We start from the raw sequence: 25,879 nt of genomic DNA, 5'->3' as shown, positions 1-25,879 counted from the left end.
AAGCAGTACCTCTGGTAATTTTCATTGGAACAAGATTACCAGAATCAACACAATTCTGGAAGAGGACACTGAGCACATCTTCAGCAATTCCAAATAAAATTGGGGACAAAGGATCCCCCTGCCTGACGCCTCTAGTATACAATACACTAAAAAAGCCGGTTGTCTAGTATTGTATTTAAATACATAATTTTATTCAATTTTAATTTTATATATAAATTAAAAAAATTGCCTTTAATTATATGAGTTTTCAGTTATTTTAATTTACACGCAATTGCCCTAAATTAATATTGAAATAGACGTCTAAAATATTTATATAAACGGACGATGTATTAAATGAAATAGTTAGATGTTTAAGACTTGAGATCCTGGGTTCGAGTCCTTCATCACGCAGTTTTTAAATTTCTTTATATAATTTATTAAAAAAGAAGTTAAATGTCTATGCTACTTTAGCTAGCGTCATTAACCGGCCACAATGATATTAATTATTCGAAAATTATAATCATATGAAAAATTAGAATAATTAATCGAAAATTCATGTATTCAGATATTTTTTTTTATCACACGTCCAAAATTAAAAAATTTCAAAAGATTATGTATTTATAAGGGTTAAGTACCAATTTCCCTCAACATTGACACCCCTATCGTCTAGCTTTAACACCCTAACGTCAGGGTTGACATTGTTTACTACCTCAACGTGTTAAAACTGAAGCAAATCGCCTCCCTCGTTTTAACGGCCGCCCAAGGCGCAACTCTAACGGGGTTAAGCAACGTTAAAATGTGGGAGGCGATTTACTTCAGTTTTGACACGTTGAGATAGTAAACAACGTCAATTCAGACATTAGGTTGTTAAAGGTGATATGGGTGTCACCGTTGAGGGGGAAAGTGATACTTTAAGACTAAATGTAATTACTCTTCACTCAATTGACCTTGTCACATTACTATAAAAAGGAAAGCCGAATGAGGTAAACAAAGCATTGATTAAAAAAGAAAAACCAAAATAAAAAGATGGAGCAGATAATCACGGCAAGTCGCATTGTGAAGCCGTCATCTCCAACTCCGCTTGCATCCAAAACCCACAAACTATCACTTGTCGACCAAATTGCACCCCCAATTTATATCACCCTCATCTTCTTCTACCAAAACCATGAATCTCGCCACCACCAACAAATCTCGCGACGTCTGCAACAATCCCTCTCGGAGATCCTCACCATCTTCTATCCCTTAGCCGGCACAATCAAGCAAAACACATTCGTCGACTGCAACGACTCCGGAGCCAATTTCGTGGAGGCCCGAGTTCACGCCCGCCTCGCCCACTTCACACACAACCCTAAAATGGAGCAACTCGGAAAACTAATCCCGGCCGGCTACTCATCCGCCACCGACGACAACCCCAAATTGTCAGTGAGAACCAGCTACTTTGACTGCGGAGGAGTCGCCGTCGCCGTCTGTTTCCCGCATAAACACGGCGACACCGCAAGCTTCGCAACGTTCATGAACGCGTGGGCGGCCGTTTCCCGCGGGGAAGCTTCTAGAATCATCCAGCCCTCCTTCGATTTGGCGCTGCGGTTCCCTCCGAGAGACGTATTCGCCTCCGGATTCCGCGAGGGAATCACGGAGGAGAAAATGGTGACGAGGAGGCTAGTTTTCGACAAGGAGGAGGTGGAGAGGATTAGGAAATTGGAAGCTTCTAGAAGCGAGGTGGAGGATCCGACTAGAGTGGAAGCCGTCTCGGCTTTCCTCTGGCGGAGCTTCATCCACGCGCATAAACAAACGGGGACGGAAACGGCGTCGTTCCCGACGTGTCACATGGTGAGCATGAGGCGGCGGGCGGCGCCCCCCGTGGCAGATCACGCCTTCGGGAACTGCTTCACGATCGCTCTGGCGCTTGTGTCGGGAGATGGAGACGAGGATGTGCTGGTGTCGAGATTGAGGGCTGCCATACGAGGAGTGGACGAGGATTACGTGGAAGCCATCGGCGGCGCCGAGTTCGCTCAAGCGGCGCTGGATGAAGTGGGCGATTTCCTAGTGTCGGGAAACTGTGGATTCACGAGCTGGTTGAGGTTTCCGTTGTACGACGTGGATTTCGGATGGGGGAAGCCGGATTGGGTTGGCACGGGGACGATGCCGTACAAGAATCAGGTGACTCTCATGGATACTCCGTCGGGAGATGGTATCGAGGCATGGATTAACGTTCCTCACGACCACTTCTTCCAATTCATACAAGCCGATTGCAATAACCTCCTTACTTAATTAACCTAATCACTCAAATATCGTGTCCCATACTTCATAAAAATATAAAGAAATATGTGTGCGTGTGTTGGCCTAGCGTAGGGTTGTATACGAATCAAATAATTTTGTTCGATTCGGTATTCGTGTTCGAATTTTGATATTCGTATTCGAAAATTTACGAATCGAATCCAAATACAAATAATATTTTTGATTCGATTAGTTACCAAATACAAATTGAAAATTTTGATATCCGATTCAATATTCGTAAGTATTCGATTCGATTAAATATTTATAATATATATATATATATATAATATTTTATTTATAACTATCTAATCTAATTATAATTGTATAGAGATAATTAATGAAAGAAATGTATAACAACAACCAACCTAAACCTTATTATTAAATAGATAAGCTAATAAATTATAATTAAATGAATTAAACAAAAAACAAAAATGATTAAAACTAAATCTTAATATCTCTAAGCCCTAAATTCAAGAGCAAGCGCCCACGCCTTTCTTTCATTTTCATGTCTTTAGGTTGAATATAGAATCTTACATTGTTTAGAATATTATTTTAGATATTTTTTTTTATAAAATTTTGAATTGAATCGAATATTCGAATCAAATACGGATAGTTCAAATATTAATTCGAATCGAATACAAATCAGATTTATTATTTGAAAGGTATCCGAATATTGATTCGAATCTTGAATAATTTCATGAATACAAATCGAATACAGTAATATTCGCTTCGATTCGATTCGTCTACAACCCTAGCCTAGCGTAGGTGATTAATGCCCAAAACTTAAGGTCCGAGTTGGAGTCCATCGTAGGACGGTAATTAAATTTCTTTATTTACTTTGTATTTTATCAAAATAATAATAATAATAATAATAATAATAATAAATCTTATTATATAATAAAGTCTAATTAATATTTATCACTAAATAAAATTTAAAAAAGTTATATATTCTAATTTTAAGCTAATTAACCCAAATAATCTATTACACCCATATTATATATATATATATATATATATATATCATGTATGTATTATGTTTTATTAGATAAAAACATGAAAAAATAATAACACATCAATAAGTTGTGATAATATTATTTTGAATTGGAGTGAAAATGAGTTTGCCTGGAACATTCTGGAGAAAATTATTCAAAGAACATGTGAAAATAATGAAAACACAAACACTTGCATACTAGTATGCGCCGGCCCAAATTCGACCTAAACATGACCCAAAAGTCGACCCAAATTTTGATGTGTGATTGTATAATAGCAATAGTTCTTTATGAATTTTATAGTGACAATCCTTGTTAATAAAATTGGCAATTGTTATAATTAGAAGCAACATTGTAATTCAAATAAAGGTAATAGGTCTTATGCTTAAAAATAACATTTGTAAATTAAAGTGACGGTTCTTATGAATAAAAATATTATTATTTTTATATAAAAGTAATATTGTTCTCAATAAAAGTGACAATTCTTATGCTTAAAAGCGATAATTATTCTTAATAAAAAAAAGGGACTGTGATAATGAATAAAAGTGACAATTCGTACGTACGCAAATAAATGGTTAGGATCCAGGTAGAGTTCTTGATCAAGATTGAACCCAGATCCGACCCCCATACATTGTGCACCCTAATGTAAAGACGGAAAATATTATAGCACTTGTCGTTTCAGAAAATCAAACTGTTTATCCAATATTTTTTTCTACTCTAAGCCAATCTTATTAACCTCATTAATTACTTATTTTACTATCTATAGTGGGTAAATTTTGTATAAACTCAATCGGCTAAATAAGTAGACCCAACAGGACACTCGATCGGGATAAGTGGATTTCATGATTAACAAACCCCAATTGGCTTAGTTACACATCTCAATGGGTCAAACACAAATTTAAATCCATTGATCCTAGAAGAGCAAGGTAGGAAGGAACATGAAGAAACATCCTCTTGAAAGATCAAAACTGGGTTTGATCGATGCAATCTTATCCCCTCATTCGCTTTTAATATAAATACATCCTTCTAGCCCAAATAGATCGTCACATTTACATTGACACTTACTCTTTCATGTTCTCTGCTTTCCCTTCTTCCCCGATGAACATCACTTCCACCACCACTTCTATTATCTTTACAATGCTATATATATCTAACTAGATCGAGCCTAGCTAGGGAAACTGGAAAAACACCCATCCACTCTACTCTATAAACAAAATGGCTGCTTAGTACTTCACGTGCAGGCCTATAGTACTCCTCTGAAAATTGTATACTGTACTTTTTTTTTTTTTTATCGGGCAAAGTCATGTTAGATGATCGAACCCGGGTCACTTCACTTAAGTGAGGACCCGGTGGCCAGTGGGCTAAGCCCCCTGGTTTGTATACTGTACTTACTAAGTTTAAATTTGTACACAAACTACAAATTATGCTTTTAATTACACAAACTTAATTTCAATTATTGTAATTTTTCATACAGAGTGTCTAAAATATTTACATAAACGGCTAATGTACTATACGGCATAGTTGAATGTCTATACCACTTTATAGAAAGTGTCATTAACTTGCCACTTCAGATGACCACGATAATATTAATCCATTGAAAATTGACAATAGTGTAAATAATTAGAATACTAAATTAAAAATTAATGTACTATTCAAAGAAATTTTTTTTAGCCCAGGTGCAAAATAAAATTTTCTTTTCAGAAAAATGTGTATTTAAACGTAATTACTCTTTAATGATCAATTGACTTTATAACATTATTATATTATAAAACGAAAGCCGAGTGAGGTAAATAAAGCATTGATTAAAAAAAGAAAAAACCCGAAATAGAAAGATGGAGCAGATAATCACGGCGAGTCGTAGTGTGAAGCCATCATCTCCAACTCCGCTTGCATCCAAAACCCACAAACTATCATTTCTCGACCAAGTTGCACCACCAGTTTACCTCACCCTCATCTTCTTCTACGAAAATGCTCAATCTCAGCAGCACGATGAAATCTCGCGACGTCTCAAACAATCTCTGTCGGAGATCCTTACCATCTTCTATCCCTTGGCAGGCACAATCAAGCAAAACACATTCGTCGACTGCAACGACTCCGGAGCCAATTTCGCGGAGTCCCGAGTTCACGCCCGCCTCGCACACTTCACACAAAACCCTAAAATGGAGCAACTTGGAAAACTAATCCCCGCCGGCTTCTCATCCGCCGCAGATAACCCCACTCTCTCAGTAAAAACCAGTTACTTCGACTGCGGAGGAGTCGCCGTCGCCGTCTTTTTCCCACACACAATAGGCGATACCTCATGCTTCGCAACGTTCATGAACGCGTGGGCGGCCGCTTCCCGCGGGGAAGCTTCTAGAATCATCCATCCCTCGTTCGATCTGGCGCTCCGGTTCCCTCCGAGAGACATATTCGTCTCCGGATTCCGTGCGGGAGTCACGGAGGAGAAAATCGCGACGAGGAGGTTGGTTTTCGACAAGGAGAAGGTGGAGAGCATTAGGGAGTTGGAAGCTTCTAGAAGCGAGGTGAAGGATCCGAGCAGAGTGGAAGCCGTCTCGGCTTTCCTCTGGCGGAGCTTCATCCGCGCGCATAAACAAACGGGGAGGGGAGAAACCGAAACGGCGTCGTTCCCGACGTGTCACATGGTGAGCATGAGGCGGCGGGCGGCGCCCCCGGTGGCGGATCGCGCCTTCGGGAACTGCTTCACGCTAGCTCCGGCGGTTGCGTCCGGAGATGGAGATGAGGAGGATGTGCTGGTGTCGAGATTGAGGGCTGCCATACGAGGAGTGGACGAGGATTACGTCGCAGCCATCGGCGACGGAGAGTTCGCTCGAGCGGCGCTGGATGAAATGGGCAGACACTTTGGATGGGGAAACTGTGTTTTCACGAGCTGGTTGAGGTTTCCGTTGTACGATGTGGATTTCGGATGGGGGAAGCCGGTTAGGGTTTGCCCGGGGACGATGCCGTACATGAATCTGGTGATTCTTATGGACACTCCGTCTGGAGATGGTATCGAAGCGTGGATTAACGTTCCTCACGACCAATTCTTCCAATTCATACAAGCCGATTACAATATGCTCCTCACTTAATTAATTAACTTAATTAGTGAGGGTGATTACACTTTTGTATCACATAATAAACCTATTAGTGACCAAGATATATATGCTCGGATGAGATCCAGTGTACCATAAATTGTGTCCCACTCCATGTCCCATTATGTACGCTTAGTTTGGTGATTACAATATGTATGTTTGTTTGACTTTCAAAGCTTAGTTATGATTTTGGTCTAAGTGATATATAATCATTTCCCAAAAGTATCAAATATTCAAATTGTAGATTTCCCAAAATTCTCAAATAATTTATTTTTATGTACGTGTGAATACTCGTTTCAGCTAGTTATAGGAAAAGTATGGTAGGTATATTGAATCAACTTTGAGCAAGGGAGTATTTTACAGAATATTAAGTTGAGAAATTAAATTGGGATTAAGATCAGCAAGGCAGCCTCACCCAGGGACGGAGCCGGGGGGGGGGGCTAGAGCCCCCCAAATTTTGAATTTAAAAAAAAAATTATATATATATATATATATATATATATATATATATATGGTGTGGTTCTAGAGAGAACTACATTATTTGTGAGAACGGGAGAACCATCAAATCTAATGCATCCACTGTAAAAATTAATGCATTCGCTGTTAAAATTAATGCACTAAAAAAATTAAAAAAAAATTGCTCCCTTCAGGATTCGAACCCGGGATCTGCATTCATCCAACAAGATGATGCATCCACCGTAGATCTTGATGATCGAATGGCTGAAAATGGTTCTCCGGTCTTTCTTTATTTATGGTTCTTTCTTGAACCTCTCCCTATATATATAAATATATATATATATATATATATATATATATATATATATATATAAACGAAAATTAAAACGGGCAGCGTCACAGACTCCCAATTCACAAACCCTGGCCGCGAAACTCACCCAGCCTGAACGCTGAACCCACCTTGCGCCGCCACCACCTGCCGCTCGCGCCACCACCGTCGGCCGTCGCACCACCGGTCCACCACGGCACCACCGCTGTGCTGACTGATTCCACCTTCCATTTTAGAGACCAAAAGGTAGTTTAGTTTGCTTAGCATATGCGAATTTATTTTGTGAGGTGAACTTTGCTGATTGCTGATTCAAGTTGTTTGGGAATGGGCAATTGGTGGGAATGGGCGGTGGAATTAATTTGTGGAGTCAATTGGTGGAATTAATTTGGGCTAATTAATTTGAATCAATTAATTCGGCTAATTAATTTGCTGCAATGAAGCTCGTCAAAAGTGATTTGCGAAATCGTATGCAGGACGAGTGGATGAATGACAGTTTGATCGTGTACATTGAAAATGATATTTTCTCAACAATTGATAATGAGAAAATATTGCAACGTTTTCAGTCGATGAGTACACGTCGCAATCAATTGTCATCACTTTCTCAAACAGAAACAACTAGTTCACCAAGTATTTATTCTTAGGTTATTTGTAATGTATTGAACTTTTATAGCTATGTTATTTCAAATGTATTAGAACTATATTATCTATGAAAATGTTGTTTATTATTATTATTATTATAAAAATGTCTAAAATGTACTGAATGTCCCCAAAAAAAATTCCGAGGGCTACCGCCCCCAAACCCCCGTAGAAGTTCAGCCCCCTCCCCCAAAAAAAATCCTGGCTCCGTCCCTGGCCTCACCCAATTACTATTAGTTACTGCAGAAACAAATTAGGTTAGAGACGAAGAAATAAATCCATACCTTGTAAGTTCATGTGGCCGCAGCACCCTATAGTATAACATATAGTCATGTAAATAAAAATATAAAAGTAATATTCCTCGAATTTGATGATCACAAGCAAATTTTCATTAAATTTGCGTAATAGTGTTATTTATACTATTAACACAAATTTTGATTTACACAAATACAAAAAATTCGTGTAAATTGTGTAAAGCAAAGTCTAATGGTAAAAAATTATTATTATTTTTATATTTTTATATGAATGGATATAATTTCCTTTTAGTATACGGAAAATGCTAGAATTGAATATTTTCTCTTAATATCTCTATAGATATATATTACATTATTTTCTCTTAGTATTACATTTTTTTTCCCTCTGATATCCCCATCAACCTCCCCTATTGTTTCATCTCGTGTTTTTGCTATTCTCCTATTAATATATTGTGTTTTTCTTACATGGTAAATTGGTAACTCACAAAAAGTTTTCTTTCAAAATTTTAGTTTGACTTTGGAAGGTTATATATATACAAAGAATTCAATTCTACCCTGTTAGCTAGGGGAATTTTCCCAGCTAGCCCCACAAGACAACAACTTCCCCGGCCCTATTCCTTCCTCGCACGTTTCTCTATTCTCCTATTTTATAGATATGTGTTTTCATTGTGCTAGTTGAAAAAAGGTTTATTAAAATGTTGTTGGAATTTTTTGATGAACAAAACTTGTAATTAATACCCTCTTTACTTAGATTGTTAGTCTTTCTAATATATTTAGTTGGAGGAAGGGGCGATGAGGATTGAATCTTATTGGAAAGGAGCTTCGCTGCTTGGATATTCATAACATTTTATTTTTTATTGAATAAATTGCACAGATTGATCAAAATGAAAATTTTTGGTTTAATTCCAAGTTTAGAAGGTGCTTTTAATTAATTATGACTTGGGTCTGCCTGTGAAACTTAATGTTAACTAGAGAAATTAGAATAATGATCAGTTGAGGTTTAATTAGCCGGACCTTATTATACTGGAGAAGCAAAATTAGGTTACATACGAAGAGATCTCGAAGTCGATAGCGACGACAAATTTTCCTATTTCTTCCTCGCACATGTTTTTTTAAGTTCGTGGACTATAGTCCATAGCCCCTACTTTCCAATGCACACGGGATAAGTTCATATAGGATCTGACAATTTAGTGTGTATCATCGTGTCTTACTCTTAATTTCTCTATTTTATTATAATTTTGATGAGGACAATATTATGCACATATCTTTCGGTTAGAACTGATAAATATTAATGTAATGCTTGGGCCTAATTGCTTGAGTTAATGGGCCCAAGTGTTAGGTTTAATCTAATGCTTATAAATAGGACATTCATTTTTAGTTTTAAGGTATGTTCTCTTTTCACCTCTCACCATGTAAAATGTAATAACTCACCAAATATAGTAAAAATCCTGTCAACCACTCGTTGATGTAGGTTATTATATGATCGAACCACGTAAATCTGAGTGTTATTTATTATTTTTATTTAATATGTTCATATTTGTTTAATCAAGTTTATTATAAAAATAAAAAATATTATTGTATAATAAACTCTAATTAATATTTATTACTAAAAATTAAAATAAAAAAATTATATTATCCTAACTTTGAATTAATTAATCAAAATAATTCATTATTAATTCAAATAAATATAAAAAAATAATTATAAATCCTAATTGGATGAGTGAACCTTTGTTAATTATTTTTTATTATATTAAAATATAATAAATTAACAATGAAAAAAATTAATTAATAATTATAACAAATTAAGAGTACGGATGATCCCATACGAGATAAACCCACATTCCTTTCAATTAATCCCCAACAACTTCCCCTAATTAAAAATCAATTGTAACACATTGAAACCTATAAAAATATTAGTTTCTTTGAGACCTTTGCCTCACGAATACCCACTTTAATTACTATTAATTAAGTCGTTCCATGGTAAACACTTTTTCTATTTTCCTATATATCTGTAGGTTTGCATTTTTCTTTCTGTTGATTGACAAAAAGAATTCATTAATTGAAATTTAATTTGGATTTTCCATTAACACATTTCAAATACGCCCTAATAATTTTTTTTGAAACCAATACGCCCTAATGAATTAATAACACCTTTACTTTGAATGCTACTGATGGAAATCGTATAATTAGTGTAGATATGACAAACATTATACTCAATTGACTTTATATAGAATTAATTTGATAACATCAGTATATAAAAAGAAGGCGAAATGAGGTAAAGAAAGCATTACTAGAAAGCCTTGATAAGATAAGAACATGGCAAGTCATATTGTGAAGCCATCGTCTCCAACTCCACCTGCTTCCAAAACCTACAAACTATCATTTCTTGACCAAATTGCACCATCATTTTACGTGCCCTTTATTTTCTTCTATCAAAATGAACAATCTAAACAGCGGGAAGAAATATGTGGGCGTCTGAAACAATCTTTATCGGAAATCTTAACCATCTTCTACCCGCTGGCGGGGCCGATCAAACAGAATTCATTCGTCGATTGCAACGACTCAGGAGCCGAGTTTTTGGAAGCCCGAGTTCATGGTGGCCTCGCGCAATTCTTACAAAACCCTAAAATTGAGGATGCATTAAAACAGTTAATCCCCATGGAAAGCTCCTCCCACGGCGACAACCTAATTCTGTCTGTGAAAACAAGTTTCTTCGAGTGCGGAGGAATCGCTGTGGGCGTGTGCCTGTCGCATAAGCTCGCCGACGGCTGGTCTGCTTTGGCGTTCATCAATGCATGGGCGGCACAGTGCCGCGGGGAAGGTTCTAGAATCATCCATCCCTCCTTTGATTTGGCGCTCCGTTTTCCGCCGATGAACTCATCCCGGCGATCCCATTTCAATCTAGCAGTGACGGAGGACAGAATCGTGACGAGGAGGTTGGTTTTCGAGAAGGAGAAGGTGGACAGGGTTCGGAAACTGGAAGCTTCTAGAAGTGAGGTGAAGGATCCGAGTAGGGTGGAAGCCGTCTCGGCTTTCCTCTGGCGGAGCTTCATCGGCGCGCACAAACGAGCCGGGGTGGAAACGGCGTCGTTTCCCGCCGTTCATGCGGTGAACCTGCGCCCTAGGGCGGCGCCCCCTCTGCCCGATCACGCCTTCGGCAACTGCGTGACGGCTGCTGCGGCGGTGTCCGAAGATGGAGATGGAGATCTTGTGTCGAGATTGAGGGCCGCGATACGAGGAGTGGACGAGAATTACATCAATCGAGCTGTTGAGAATGTGAGATCAGTAGATGAAGGCGATAATAGCAGCTTGCTGAAGCCCGGGAACTGTATTTTTTCGAGCTGGTTGAGGTTTCCGGTGTACGAGGTGGATTTCGGATGGGGGAAGCCGGCTAGGGTTTGCACCGTGGGCATGCCCTACATGAATCTAGTGGTTCTAATGGATACTCCGTCTGGAGATGGCGTCGAAGCATGGATTAACGTTTCTGACGATCACTTCTTCCAATTCATCCAATCTAATTACAACAAGCTTCTTGCTTAATTGAACTTGATGTTTGAATTATTGAATAGCTTATAAGTTAAAATGTTTGAATAATCGAGCTTATATTCTAGAGAGAGTTGCAGTTACAAAAAAAAGATTGAAAAGATATGAAATTGGAAGTGTATCTTTGTAAATTGACTTTTATTTATAAAATTATGAAAAAAAAAAGTTAAAATTAAAGAACTTATTTGTTGAGGAGCTTATATATCACTACAACAAAATATTGAGCGATGAATAGCTTCTGAAGTATTGTGAGATCAGTAAATAATATTGAGACATTTTAAGAGATGAGTAGTTATTACACGTGTCATAAAAATAAAAGCATGTTATAAAATTTAGTAACTTTGAAAAGTGTAGTTAATTTTTTAACATTTAAAAATATACTTAATTTTAATTATTCTTCTTGGCAATATCCCTATAAACAATATTAAAAAACTTATAAACTTAGCCAATCAAATCTTAGTTACTACCAAGATGATACGCCGGCTACTATATTTATTCAATGAAATTGTAGAGTTATTACTTGACATTAAAATGTGGTTTACTTTGGGGAACTTAAGAAAAGGAAGCCCGTGTTTCTTAGTCCCATGTGCTATTTGACTATTTCAGTTTACAAGGTATAAAAAATTTAATCAATTACTTCCTCGGTCCCAATAATAATGTTTCAAAAAAATAAGACACACAAATGTAGATAAAATAAGAAAAAGATACAATAATTATTAATGAAACGTATCAGAAAAAAATGTAGATAAAATAAGAAAGAGAGATAATAATTTAAAACAACGTAATAAAACACATGATAATTAATCAGATTAAAATGTCGTATTTTACATCCAAAACAAAACTGTCCCCATGAATTAGAACTGGTAATATCCGTAGACGAAAAATCATTCCCTCGTATCAGAAAAAACATGGGGATTTAGTCACATAATGATGCTATAGCCTAAAAGTAAAAGAGACATTAGAAGTGATGCCTAGTATAGGAGTATATCATATACCAAAATTCCATAGCTGCTCTAGACTTTCTTTTTCTCTGCGCTCGTCGTAACGGCCCGTTGTTTCTTCTTCCAAGCCGGCATCTTACCGGGAAAGGCCCACCTCAAGAATCTTTCCCAGCTGTAGCAAACCACGAAGGCGAGGAAAGACCAGAGCATCAGCTTATTTCTCAGTTCTTTCGGCAAGGGCACTAGCTTCAGCCAGTTGTTCAAGTCCCTGAATAAGTCGGAGGTGATGACGGTGAAGAAGCCGACAGCACCAACGAGGGCGTACTGGAAGGGTCTGTTCTGTGAGATGCTCTGGTTGAAAGGGTGGCCCATGTAGTTGACTGCAAAAGTCGCCACTTGCAGCATCATGCCCACCATGTAAGAGACGGTGTTCACGAGGTTGGGATGGAATTCGGAGTCGGGTTCGATGCATTCTTCTGGCATGTACCTCTCAGCTGCCTTTACTGATGATATCAAGAAGAAAATGTGAACAGCAAACTGACCTAGGAGGGAGAGCAAGACGTAAGAGCAGAAGATATTGGGATGAGGCCTCTCGGCTGACAGTGTAGGAAGTGGGGAAGCATGGGATATGAACAAAAAGAAGGCAGCCGTGAAGACCCCGCTGATTGTAGCCTGAACATCGCCCAGTTTTACGCCATCTAAGTACATTACGCTCAGGACATAGGCAGTAGCAAGACAGTTGAGTCCAAGTATCTTGAACATTTGGAGTGTGGTGACGAGGGTACTACGACCCTGACGAATCACGTCAATAGTTGGAGAGACTGAAGCATGCTTTGCTGTGAATGGTGATGCCATCGAGGCATCACCCAGTTTAACAACTGGAGCAGAACGACCATCACCATCCTCATTTAGCTCATCCATTAGTTTCTTCAGCTTTTGGCGTTGCATTTCTGCAGCTGATAGATGACGGTTTGCATTTGGATTGCTGGTAGACTCCAACTTTGAAACAGATCTGCTCTTAGAAGAAATATCAACACTTCCAGTAGCAGGCTTCGGTTTCTTAGATTTACCAGACTTTTCAGTTTCATTTTTCGAAGATGTTTGAGACTTCTCATTTTGTCCAGCAGGCATCGCATTAAGTAAAGCCACCCCAACATGTGCCTGTCAAAGAATCATCAAGATTATACTTAATTAATCTCTTTTACTCGACCACAACTAAGGAATTTATTGTTATCCTTAATTCTAATCAGTTAATGAGAAACAAGTCTAGGGCAGTAAACTGAAGCATGGGTTATAGAACCATTGGGAAAAGAGGATGAATAATATAAGTCAAGAGGACTGCTCCTAAAGCTTGGAAGGGAGGGGGGGAAAAGAAAGAAACCAAAAACACTTCAACGCGAAATTTCTATACAGCTTTAACTAATTCAATTACAACCAGTAATTAAGGATTTACATCTCCCATTATGACAAGCATGTGGAAACTCGTCGTATCTACAACATCCAATAAAACTATCATAAATGCATCTGGAGAAATATTTCATCCAAGTGAATATTAAAGTAATTACCTGTTTCAGAGCACCAACATCATTGGTGCCATCACCACACATCAGCGTCACCCTCCCCACAGATTTAAAAGAAGTGATTATGAGTTCCTTTTGCTCAGGGGCAACACGGGCAAATACCTAGGAAAATATAGAAACCTTTTTTTTCAACAAGAACCAACAATAAGAGAGCATTGAGCCACAAATACACAGCCATAAGTTGCACCTTCACATAAGGAATGACTTTAAGGGTAGAAGAGCTTTGCTGCAACATTTCCATGCAGTCACCACCAATGCAAAGATCATGACTCTCAGATAGGGCTTCAACCTCATTCTCGCTTTCAAAAACATAAAAACAAAAACACTGAAACAGCTTAGTAAAGGAGGGGCAGCTGTGAAAACTTATACGCGAAGGCGTAGGGAAATGCACAAAAACCAAATAAGAAAAGAAAAAACGTTTGGCAGTTTGAGGAACATATAACATGAATAATCATATAGAAACTAAATTGAAATCCTTATATCAGACGATATCCTCACCTGAAGCTAACTGTTTGGGTCTCATCTGGAGAAACCCACTCATACCCACCATTATTACCTTCAGCCCGGCCAAGAATTAGTGCTGGTTTTGAGATTATATTAACTTGGCGGGCGACATGGCAAGCTGTCAAAGCTTGATCACCAGTAATCATCACCTGAAAAATATAATGTAAGAAGTAGGTCAATTTAATGATAACATAGTCCTAATAACCAAGCCTGAGCAAAATTTGAAGGAAGAGCCTATAGAGTCTAGTTGTCTGCATCACGGTGCCAGTATATAAAGGGCAGATTTTAGGTTTTATCAAACATGAGTTCTTATGTTTCACAGATTTTGTGACGAAACGAGATTTAATTTAAACATCATCCTTTCAAAAACTTTATGTGCGAAACATTTTTTGAAAAATGAAAGATGAACTATCTTTAACACAAGATACCTTATCTGTCGAATGATTTGAAACTAAAAGCATAAACGAAGTTCCATTATCAGAATGAAGTCTAACAATATACAGATCTTAGTAAATTCAGCAGGTTTCTCAGCAATTCCCAGAAATTAGTCTAAGGGGGCATTTACTTTGATTAAAATAAATAATCCAAGCTAATCTACCATTTGTTTTGACGGATTGATTAATTTTGAACTTGAATGACCATCTTATTTTTCAAATACTCCCTATGTTTTATCAATCTATCCTATCACTCAAAGTAAATGCTCCCTAAGTTTTCCATTTCAACCTGTGGTTCCTCAACTGAGGCACAAATAGCATCAGCAAATATAATTTCCCTTGCTAATTTAATGAAGCTGGCCATGCATTAATATATGTCCATCATCACAAGATACATCTCAAAGCTCTAACTGACCAAACAGATTTTATACCATCATCATGCCAAATGAAATGCCAGCTGTAATAAATCATATTGCCATATAACAATTCCGAACGGTACCAGAAAGTGCTCACCAGATCGTGCGAGGATTTTTTTAATTCCGACAACACAGAGGCTGAGTCTCCACGGATAGGGCAATTGAAAACCTGAAGTAACCATGAGGGGCAGGGCATCATACAGACAATTATATAGCATCTAGCTGATAGATCTCCAAAGCAAATTGATCAATTTAATGTTTGAGCTTTATAGTACTCATTTTTCTTTCAGGGTGGAAGGTGGGGGCGCTAGGGGGGATCAGGTAAAGTGTTCTTTAGATAACTTACCGCAAATCCAGCAAAAGTAAGACCACTTTCTACAGTGTCTCGCTCTAAGCTTCGTGCTTCACTAACCTTCAGTTCAGTAATAAATATGGCATTAATAATATGTAAAGCAAGATATTAATGAAAAGGGGCCAGTGCATTCAAGTGATCTTAGAAAATAATATGGCTTCCCTAACTGCATGAAATTATTGACAAGATGAAAGAAAAAATGTAAATATACAAAGTATAAGTACAAAGATGCAAAATATGGCTAGGGTGGAAAGACAATTACTGTCATATCTGGAAGAGACTTGTAAGCCAAAGCCAAAACACGGGACCCTTGACGTGTGTGTTTCTTGTAAGTCTCAACATACCATCCGGGCACGTCAACAAGCCTTTCCTGAATGGTTTCTGGAGCACCCTGAAATATTAGGAGATGGGATCATAAACCATTTTATAATCCAAAAATTAAGTACATAAATAAATGAGAATAAATTTGTAATAAATCAAAAACCACATCATAAAAGTGCCAATTCAATCATAGAAGCAAAACAAAAGAACGTATAATTACTGCATCTCGTATTCTTGTTACAGCATAAAACACAACAAGCCCCATGAGCTCAAAAGCCAGAAGGATCAGGTCTGGGTATTAGCATATCTGGAGCTTACAAGCCCAAAACATTGCAGCTTAACATTTTAGGGCATGCAAGCACTCCTTGCAAGAGCACCTTTTCAGGGTTACAAGCTTGTTTTAAGGAAAAATCGTACTCTCCCCCACTATTATTTTGTTAAGTTATCCGAATTGCAGCCTCAGAACAGCTAACTTCCCCATCCCTCAGCAACACAATCCCAGTCCAGTAGGGCCTCTAGAACCTTTAATCATGTCTGCCACTTTCCTTCTTTTCCTGTGCCAGCAAGATTTATCCTTGAAGTAGCCCTGGAACAGCCACTTCTTTCCTACTCCATCAGCCCTCTCAGTTTCCATTCCATAGCCAGCATCCACTTTACCTAGTATATGTCAACAGAAGATTTGCTTTCGACTATGAATCTATACCGCCTCAGCATACCCAACTGCCCCATCCCTTTACACAATCCAGTCCCAGTTCAGTGATGGCATATCATTACAACAACCAAACCATTGATACCAGCCACATAAATAAATTGAGGTTATCTTTCTAAATCACTGATTAGTTATATTAAGAAAGATTTAGAAACAGCTTTTATAAGCACAAAGATGCTAAAAATCACATTAACTGGCATGCCCATTCCTAAACAAGGCCAACTAATGCAACGATTAAAACTCAGAAACTGCAATGCACATCATTTGGTAAAAATGGTTATGATGAAAATTGATTGTCTTAATGATAAATAATTTTTTTTCAGCTCCAGAGCATCCCCATTATGAAGTATATGTTTTTAATGGACTTCAATCTACATTTGCATGTTTTCTTTAAAGTAGGTGAAAGATTGCTTTTTATGCAAAACTTTCATGACGTGCATGTGGATAAATAATACGTGCACGAAAATAGACTTTGTCTCTGTACCTTAACAAAAGCAAAAAATTGCTCCTGGACACGAACAACTACTGCCATTCTTTTTAAGTGAGAAGCAAAGTGATGCCTCTGAACAATCTGGACAAAATTGGCACCTCCCCTGCATTTGTTCGCATAGAGGAGAATAACGCAACATAAGATTTACAGCAGAGTGTTAGTTAACAAAAAACAATACAGCGAAATTCAAGAAATCAACAAATGGCGAAGAATTGTTCTTAGTGTATAGATGTTTATGAAAATAGAATAAAATCACAAAATGAGAAATCCAAGCCAATTAGTATGGCATAGCAACAAGGGTTTTCTTTTAAAATGGAATCAAGTACATTTAAGCATCAGCTACAAAAATCAACAATATCTACATAATGGCACTAACTGAAAGATTAATAGCGTACTTTTTTGGCATGGCCTTTTCATCTGATTTGTAGGTCCAATCAATTCCTTTCAGTGAAGCTTTCTCAAGAGGATCACCAACCTACATAAAGGTGTGGAGGGAAAATATTACTTCATAAAACATGAGTTTACTAAACGGATTATACAAATTTAAGACTTCTAACAATTTAAATACTGGAGGGCTCATAAAGTTTCATGAACAACCCAAAGGTCCCAAACCAAAGAGAATCCGATGTCAATAAAACATTTCAAACATATTATAGCAGATAACAATACTATGTGATTCAACCTGAGTGACTTTTCTATCTGCCTACAAATCAAAGCCCAAAAAAGGGTAACATATTGACAACATAATATACCTAATAATATCAGTTATAATTTTCTTGCAATGCAAGTGAGCAATATACCTTATCAATGTTTCAGACTTCTCAAATAGGGAAACCCCGATTGTGAGGAAATGCAATCATCGTGGCTATGCATGTTTGTGATTGTAGACAGGATGACTTGACAAAAGAAAAATTTATTACCCAGTCTTCAACAGGCCATGACTAGAGAAAGCATAAATTTCCAGGAACGTCATTTACAAAATGCATAACTGTCTAAGAACCACATAAACCACTGTACCTTAGTAATACAACCACACATTTCAGACTTTTCAAAATCTTTAGTTTTATGAACTTCCTACCCCTATTTGCTCTTTCCCTATCCCCCCCCCCCACGTTCATAACTAATACTACCTCCGTCCACACAAAAATTGCCACATCGTGGACGGCACGGGTTTTAATAAAATGTGAGTGGAGTTGTTAGTGGAGTAAGGGTCCCACTTCAAATGTTAGTGGAGTTGTGTAGACCTACTACTATAATAGAAGTGGCAAATTTTTCGTGGACGGGCCAAAAAGGAAATTGTGGCAAAGTTTTTGTGAACTGAGGGAGTACTAATCATGAGTTATGTTACTTATGTATAAACAAATTAATATTCCACATACAAAATCACTTTAAAAGAAATAAAAATACATCGTGTAAATAACCATAAATCACATAGTAACAATCTTAAGATATGGGTCACTAAAGTCATCTGACACTTCTACTGAATGACTTTCCAGATTTTGAAGCAGTGAGCTCAAATAAATGCTTCATAAATGACAATATATCATACCAGTTTATTATCCACAAAGACCAAAGCATGACAGGATGCAAGTATTTCCAAAGTTCGATCAGGCACTTTAGACATTTCTGTTTCTAAGTCTTCACTATCTGTCAGACCACCAACTCCAGAAAATTCCTGAGGACCAAATGAAGAAAATAAACAAAATATACTAAAGGCTCAAGAATAAATCTGTATACTTCAACTTGAGCATCGTACCATGTCATCTGAAGTTAGCGTCCCAGTCTTATCAAAACAACATATATCAACCTGAAAGGGCAAATAGATCAAAATCAGCAGACAAGCTTTAAAGTAAACGTAAGAGCAGCAGCCAAAGAAACAGCTAGTGTGTGTGTGTGTGTGTGTGTGAGAGAGAGAGAGAGAGAGAGAGAGAGATAAAATCAGTAACTGACATACTCTAGCATTTTTTAAAAAACTATAGCAATATGAGACTATAAAACACAGTAACCACACTTTTATACAGGTAGAATTAAATAGTTAACACTGAGTTCTAAGAACACAAAATTTGAAATTCCAAAAGAGTAAGATTATATTAAGTTCAATCTAACCATTTATAGCCAATATCGATCATTTAGCAAGTAATATCACACAGAACCCTAAGCAGCACTTCTGCACAGAGCATCAATCCAGTAACATAACAAGCACTTGGCTACTATGTCCTGCTAGTGATAGACAAATTTGCTAACTAGAATAAGCTTCTGATTGGTTGGTTGCAGCTGGCAATAGGTCAAGGATTAATTATAAGTTATAACTAATTGATCATTAAAGACCAAATCTTTGCAATAAACTAAAAGGTTAAGGGCAATGCTAATGAGGTACAAGATCATTCAAATTCCACAATTTAGAGGAAACTCAACTTTCAACTCCAAACCTGATACACTCTGGACAGAAGAAAAAGCTTAGATTGTTTTGGGCAGACAAATAAGATTTTACAAGCTTGTACGACAGAGATCCTTTGATATGTTGGAGGACTCATCATAAATGATTCAATATAAGACAGAATAGTCTCCTGGTTTCAATTAATTCAGGTACATTATACCCAACTAAATTATTTCAAATATAACAATAAAAAACAAAACCAGTATAATATTTTTAAAGAAATGTCAGCTACGAACAGCAGAGAAAACAAAATCACAGTATTATCTTAATCTCAACAGGAAAAAGAGCTCTAAGATTGGTACTAAATGAACCCACTAATATTTGTCCAATTCTATATCAGAAAATAAAAGTTGGTATTATTCACCTTTCCAGCAAATGGAATTCTAAATGGTTCTGTACAGTAAATTCCACGCCGGGCTAGAGCAATCAGTGATGTATTAACAGCTATTGACAGCTCCATCGGAAGTTCGGGGGGAATCACAGAAGTAATAATCAATGAACAACTCAGAAGAAGCTTGTATTTACTCCTTGTTGGATCCTCAAGACCCTGTGGAACAATTATTGCAATACATACACCATGTTCTTTACAAATGAAGTATCCACACAAGATAGAATTGGAATGTGATCTTCATGAACATATATCAGAACCACTTTACCTTTTTAAGGACATAACCGGCAGCTATAAGAGCAAATACTACCAAGAACAAAATAAATAGCCCACTTTCCCAGCTGTTTGCAGTAACCTAAGGATCACATTCAATAATAAAATTGTAAAGGAAATTATGAATAGAATTATCCATATAATATTAATAAACCAACTAGAAACCAGAAACAGCTTTACCCTCTCAGTTGAAAACAATATAGTACGCATTAACTTTCCTTGACTAGTTTCAAATCCAGTTCGCAGCACAACAGCCACACAGCCCCCATCAGGGGCTTTCAAGTGAAATGACTGTATCAAGAAGATAATAAATTAATGCACAAGTATGAACAAAACATGTGAGTGTTCTGTCAATTGAAAGAATAGAGAAGTGAGAAACCTTATCTGGTGTATGCTGTAATATTTTTGTACCACCAAAAAGAACATGTGCTTTATCCCGTTTAATTGATAGTCTCTCATCATTTCCTCTGTTGCCTACTGAGACCTATAAAAATCTTAACGAATTAAGATGAAAACCTCAGAAGATGATGTCCATAATTTTAGTATTAGGCGTATAATTATCATAATTCATAACATGAATCTTGAAAAGGACCCCAAAGAAAAAAAGTTGTTATTATTTGCAACTCTTCATCCCTTTTATATTCTTCAGGTGGATGTAAAGCTTATCAATATCTACAAGAGAAAGTGTACTAGTTTAATGAAGCTACTAGAAAGGCAGACCTAAGAGTTATGGGGAAAATTATATCCATTCTCTTCCTAAATCTCAAATATAGTTATTAGTTTTTAGCGTATGTATTGCCAGTGAAAAGCATCCTATGCTAACTGAAATCAGTTGCTATAAAGCAGAAAAAAATAGAATCACAAGAATAGCCTAATTAAGGGAAATGAGAATAGCATAATAAGGAAATCAAAGGACAGTGAATCATTTTAGCAGTGGAAATAACCTTCCATTGTGGCGTAGACTCCCCAGTCAGAATGGCTTCATTCACAATAGCACTTCCAGCTAAAATAAGCATGTCAGCAGGCACAGATTTGTCTTCCCCATCCAGACCAGTGGAGCGCCCAATGGATACAACATCCCCAGGCAGAAGTTCTGTCCCAGAGAGTTTAACCCACCTAAATTTCAAAGTAAAAGGTAAAGGATAATGCAAGTTTAGAGAGAGAGAGAGAGAGATAGCATAGTATTAAAAAAGAAATAGAGAAAGGAACTGATTGGGACGTACTTGCCACACCGATAAACCATCATAATTTGGCTATCCACTCTTACACGTCTAAGCTCAGATAAAGTCTTTAAACGGCTTTTTGCCATTGTTGATTCAAACATAAACAGCATGAATAGAGTGAAGAGACTGTAGTACCAATACTCGTCCAAACACCACAGGCCAACACAGAAAACCTAAATGCAATGCAACAACAGATTAGAGAAGACCTCATGATGTGCCAAAGAAAGTTTAGGAAAGCGAGGCAAGTATCGCACAGCACAAAATATTGAAAATGTACAATTAATCAAGATGAAACAAAAATGTAGTTGGAATTACTATAAACCTGAAACACGAAAAAAGGTTCCATGATCTGCTCTTTCATCAACTTTTGGAAGGTGGGTTGAGGATACTCAAATCTGTAAAGTCAAAACTTATTTATTAGCAAATCAAAGCTCTGGATGCACAATGATTACTCCTTCCAGAAAAAACAGAGGAAAAGTACGTGAACATATATAACTAATACTGTTTAAATAGACACTGCTAGAAATTTTCATAATTACACCATATCATCTAGTGCTGTCAGATGGAAAGATGTAAACACAACTACACAGTGGATTGAAGGAACTTACACATTCCTTCCCCATTTCTCAGTAGCAACAAGAATTTTAGCTTCTGTACCATAACCGGTATTCTTAAGATAATATCCAATTGCTTCCTTGGATGGATAGGGAAGTTTAGAGAATGTATGTTTCTCATCTGAGTAAATAAAATGTTGCTTCCTGAAATCGAAGTAGATCTCTTCTGTACCCGGTGATGTAGAAGAAGCTGCCAACTTAGGAACATTTAACAAAATGGTAAGATTTAGGCACAGATAGAGATAATTTGTTAGACAAATGTTCTTTCTTTTCTTTTCTTTTTCACAAGAGAATAGAGTTTATGCATAAAAGAATGATGCACCTAATAAAAGTGGTTGTCAGCCCATTCAACAAAATATTTTACAATTACTATACCTATTCACATAATTAGATGCGGCAGCCAAAAACCAGACTGACCCCACAGCTAAGACTATCGTGTAACATATAATATATCTCACACAATAAGACCACAGCTTTACATTTGCAAAAAACCACACCACAGAAATGGCTATCATTTAAGAACAATTAGTCAACATGGACTTAAAGACACATAAGCAAGGCAAACTTGAATGAGAAAGAGAATGAGGTGTCAAAATCCCAACCTTCCGAAAGTGAAGCGGCACAACTTCTTTAGAGCCAGAAAATTTAGCTGGAGTAATCTTGCAAGCATCTGCATGGTGAATATCATTAACCTGTCATGGAACACTCAGTATACGTTAGAAATTCGACTAATAATGTACAATCAGGAGAAAAGAAAAAAAAACTCAAGTGCATGTGAGATGACATCTTAAATAGAGATGCTAGCACTTCATGAGATGCATGGGCCTGAACTAAATCCTCTTAGATTTTATTAGGTAGACAAAACCCAATCATACAATGACATTATGACAGCCAGAAAACGCAAAGCATGCATTAGAAATTTACAGACGTACAGAATAATTAGTGTATGGCGATTAGCATGTTGCATTTAATACATGTACCCATCTTACACGACAAAACAATTCATCAATAACACATGCAGGACTAATTCTCTAATGCGTTCAAAGACAGTCCTCAGTTTACTTTTTATGATAATCTGTACCCGCATTACAGAAGCTAACCTCACAATTTAAACTTTTAGCCACTTACAATCTTTTGTGTTTTGATATAAAACATTATTACTTCGAAACAGTAATCATCACCCCCCCCCCCCAAAAAAAAGTACACACACACACTCACACAGACGGAAAATGAGTCTTTTATACCCTCCTCTTAATATGGGTAGGATAGCATAGTGAAGAAAATGGGTATGGGATTCATAACCCCACCCCCCAAAAAAAAAAATGGGCGGAGTATAGTACATTCCAAATATTGGTGAATGAGAGGGCCTGTGGGAGAATGATATTGCCACACCAAGCAATCCACTTCTTTCATCCACTCCTAACTCACAACCTCCCACCCCGGCAAGACTTTTTTCTTCAACCTCTCAGTCATATCATACGAAATTACCATCTACATATAAATATGTATACACTGTTTAGAGCAGTAATCATGGGCATGCTGAGAATTCGCAACATTCACTATTTCTTATAGTACACTGTCCAGAGTGCTGACTCGCAATCTGCTAGCTGAAGCATTGCAGGAAGCACTTGATTTCTTGACCTGGAGTATGACTGTTAACAAAGCAACAACCTTTTTGTTCTATCTCTATATTTTCTTTTTCCAGTGCCCAAACTGACTTGTTCCCTGCATCAAGCATTCCACTTGATACCCAGATCTCAAAAAAATCAAATTCAAATTATCCCATTGAACGACAGAAAACTTGACTAGTTCTAAGTTCTAAGAAAGTAATTAGCAAAAACCTTTGTGCCTTTCTTAAAGGAATTTTGCTAGCAATTATAGTAATTTCTACGAAAGCTAGAAGTCCAAATAAAGAAATCTCAACTATCAATATTGGTCCCTTGTGAGCGACAAATAAAAAGTATCAAAAAAAGAGATCAACTTCAGATGATTTCATTATTCATAATGATCGTCACAAGTCTGTACCATAGTCTACATCCTAAACAGTCCAGCAAACTTTAAGCAAAAATATACTTACATTACTAGGGACTGAAAACTATATACTATCATTCAATCCAAAATCTCGAGAACAATTATGCACATCTGTTTATTGATGATTCTAACTTTTAAAGTCGTGATCACTAATGTATTAGGCATAAAATCAAAGTTAAATCTTGAGCAAAAGCAAGACAGAATGGTTATGAAAAGCATATTCAGTCACAAAATACGAACCTTGGAGAATTGTACAAAGCATTTAAAATCCACGGCCCAAACGGTGAATAGAAACACGAGAATGTGAAATGCAGAAATGCCGCCCAAAACAATACAAGCATCAGTGAAATCCAAGCTGGGGACTGCAGCTGACAGCCACACCCCGTAGAGAATCGCAAAAGGCCACATATCCAAACGCCATGCCCAATGCCTCTTTCTCAACAAGTCAACAGTATCAACCACTTTCCCGCCCACGTGAAACCTTGACATCTCACTTCTTCTGACGATCCAACAACAAATTCTCTGCAATTTCCAATTTTTAATTAATAATGAAAAAGAGAGCGAGAGAGAGAGAAAAAAGAACTTGTTCAAAATTAAAACCAGAAGTGTAACAGGTCTTAATCTCCATGATCGAGTCAGGATTCGGGTTGGGGCGCTAACCTTCGATTCTTCGCCGCAGGAGATCGGACTAGAAGAGTCAAGGCTCCGTCGTGGCGCCGCCTTTCAAACTTAAAAACGACGACGGAGAGCTCAGAAGTTGTAGATATCGAAAAATAGATTTGGCGATGGAGTAGTAGACGAAGAGGAGTGGAATCTGAAATCTGAGCGTGCTTGCCCTAGCCCCCAAAATTCCAGAAAAAAAAATAAAATTTTAATTTTTCTTAATTTCGAATGGGTCGGGTTATTAATGGGTAGTGCTTGAATACGTTGTTTCTCTGGGTTACATTACAATTCGTAAAATTAGGAGCTTCCATTTTAGCCCAAGTTAACAGTTTTTAGGAGAAGATGCATAACTTTAATTGAATAGAAAAGGGAAAAAAAGAAAAGAAAAGGAACAACTAATTGAATAAGAAATATATAGACAAAGCTTTAGTTGAGAATGCTAAATGTATTTAGAATAGGAAATGCGTCTTCAACTCTCTTGAACAAATTAAGATTTTTGATGAATAAGTCAATAAATTTTATAAACAAACAAACAAACATTTTGGTAAGGATTCGAATTCCGGAGGAGCGAGATTTTCATCATTTTAAATAGATACGCATGTTCATCATTTTTATTGATTTATTCAAATAATTTATTCATTGTTCTCAATTTTAACACATTTAGTATTGAGTTCTCAATAGAATCACATCATAGGGGAGTTCCAGTGAGATCCTCTATATGTGGTGAGATTATTGATTAATTTGTAAGCGTTGATTTAATGTATACCTAGATTCGAATTATGAAGAAAACAAAAATTTTACTAATTTTTTTAATATCGTTAACACTATATGTTGTTTTATTCAACACTATATATTACCTTATTTATTAGTCTCACAATCTCATAAAAAATAGGAATCTCACTATATATATATATATATATATATATATAATTATTTATTGACATACACAACC

At 36.9% G+C, this 25,879-nt stretch overlaps 4 protein-coding genes across 5 annotated transcripts; 3 read left to right on the top strand and 1 right to left on the bottom strand.

Annotated features, from left to right (window-relative positions):
• Positions 1-913: 913 nt before the first annotated feature.
• LOC131008835 (stemmadenine O-acetyltransferase-like) lies at positions 914-2,449 on the top strand. Its single transcript, XM_057935903.1, has one exon. It carries the CDS (start codon positions 1,006-1,008, stop codon positions 2,248-2,250), a length of 1,245 nt encoding a protein of 414 aa, XP_057791886.1. The 5' UTR covers positions 914-1,005; the 3' UTR covers positions 2,251-2,449.
• Positions 2,450-5,038: 2,589 nt separating this feature from the next.
• Positions 5,039-6,396, top strand: LOC131008834 (stemmadenine O-acetyltransferase-like). The gene has a single exon (XM_057935901.1). The coding sequence runs from the start codon at positions 5,078-5,080 to the stop codon at positions 6,329-6,331; it is 1,254 nt and encodes a 417-aa protein (XP_057791884.1). The 5' UTR covers positions 5,039-5,077; the 3' UTR covers positions 6,332-6,396.
• A 3,895-nt stretch (positions 6,397-10,291) lies between these two features.
• On the top strand, positions 10,292-11,618 carry LOC131008833 (stemmadenine O-acetyltransferase-like). Its single transcript, XM_057935900.1, has one exon. It carries the CDS (start codon positions 10,325-10,327, stop codon positions 11,546-11,548), a length of 1,224 nt encoding a protein of 407 aa, XP_057791883.1. The 5' UTR covers positions 10,292-10,324; the 3' UTR covers positions 11,549-11,618.
• A 703-nt stretch (positions 11,619-12,321) lies between these two features.
• LOC131008831 (probable manganese-transporting ATPase PDR2) lies at positions 12,322-25,158 on the bottom strand. Of its 2 annotated transcripts, XM_057935898.1 has the most exons (22): positions 24,925-25,158; positions 24,505-24,786; positions 22,836-22,925; positions 22,228-22,430; positions 21,942-22,014; positions 21,620-21,792; positions 21,341-21,512; positions 20,776-20,880; positions 20,577-20,687; positions 20,392-20,478; positions 20,100-20,282; positions 19,055-19,105; positions 18,848-18,973; positions 17,694-17,773; positions 17,293-17,401; positions 16,041-16,169; positions 15,773-15,838; positions 15,524-15,595; positions 14,571-14,725; positions 14,260-14,371; positions 14,058-14,174; positions 12,322-13,653 (listed from the first exon to the last, which is right to left on the bottom strand). In XM_057935898.1, exons 2-22 carry the CDS (start codon positions 24,751-24,753, stop codon positions 12,565-12,567), a joined length of 3,552 nt encoding a protein of 1,183 aa, XP_057791881.1. In that variant the 5' UTR covers positions 24,754-24,786; positions 24,925-25,158; the 3' UTR covers positions 12,322-12,564. The 2 variants fall into 2 exon arrangements, with proteins under 2 accessions (XP_057791881.1, XP_057791882.1); XM_057935899.1 differs by lacking the exons at positions 24,505-24,786; positions 24,925-25,158 and having other exon boundaries at positions 22,228-22,423.
• Positions 25,159-25,879: the final 721 nt, after the last annotated feature.

This window comes from Salvia miltiorrhiza, chromosome 2, assembly GCF_028751815.1.
Source record: "Salvia miltiorrhiza cultivar Shanhuang (shh) chromosome 2, IMPLAD_Smil_shh, whole genome shotgun sequence".
In the NCBI taxonomy this organism is placed as follows: Eukaryota; Viridiplantae; Streptophyta; class Magnoliopsida; order Lamiales; family Lamiaceae; genus Salvia; species Salvia miltiorrhiza.
The sequence above is the reverse complement of the archived record's forward strand: the minus strand, read 5'-3'. Positions and strand labels throughout refer to the sequence as shown.

Bases quoted from the DNA above. Each gene is read 5' to 3' on its own strand.
- LOC131008831 (XM_057935898.1), bottom strand. From the start codon at position 24,753: ATGTCAAGGTTTCACGTGGGCGGGAAAGTGGTTGATACTGTTGACTTG. The intron at 20,283-20,391 runs GTAAAGTGGTTC...ATTGTTCCACAG, and splicing joins CCGGTTATGTCCTTAAAAAG to GGTCTTGAGGATCCAACAAG. The intron at 15,596-15,772 runs GTAAGTTATCTA...TGGTTACTTCAG, and splicing joins TTACTTTTGCTGGATTTGCG to GTTTTCAATTGCCCTATCCG.
- LOC131008834 (XM_057935901.1), top strand. From the start codon at position 5,078: ATGGAGCAGATAATCACGGCGAGTCGTAGTGTGAAGCCATCATCTCCA.
- LOC131008833 (XM_057935900.1), top strand. From the start codon at position 10,325: ATGGCAAGTCATATTGTGAAGCCATCGTCTCCAACTCCACCTGCTTCC.
- LOC131008835 (XM_057935903.1), top strand. From the start codon at position 1,006: ATGGAGCAGATAATCACGGCAAGTCGCATTGTGAAGCCGTCATCTCCA.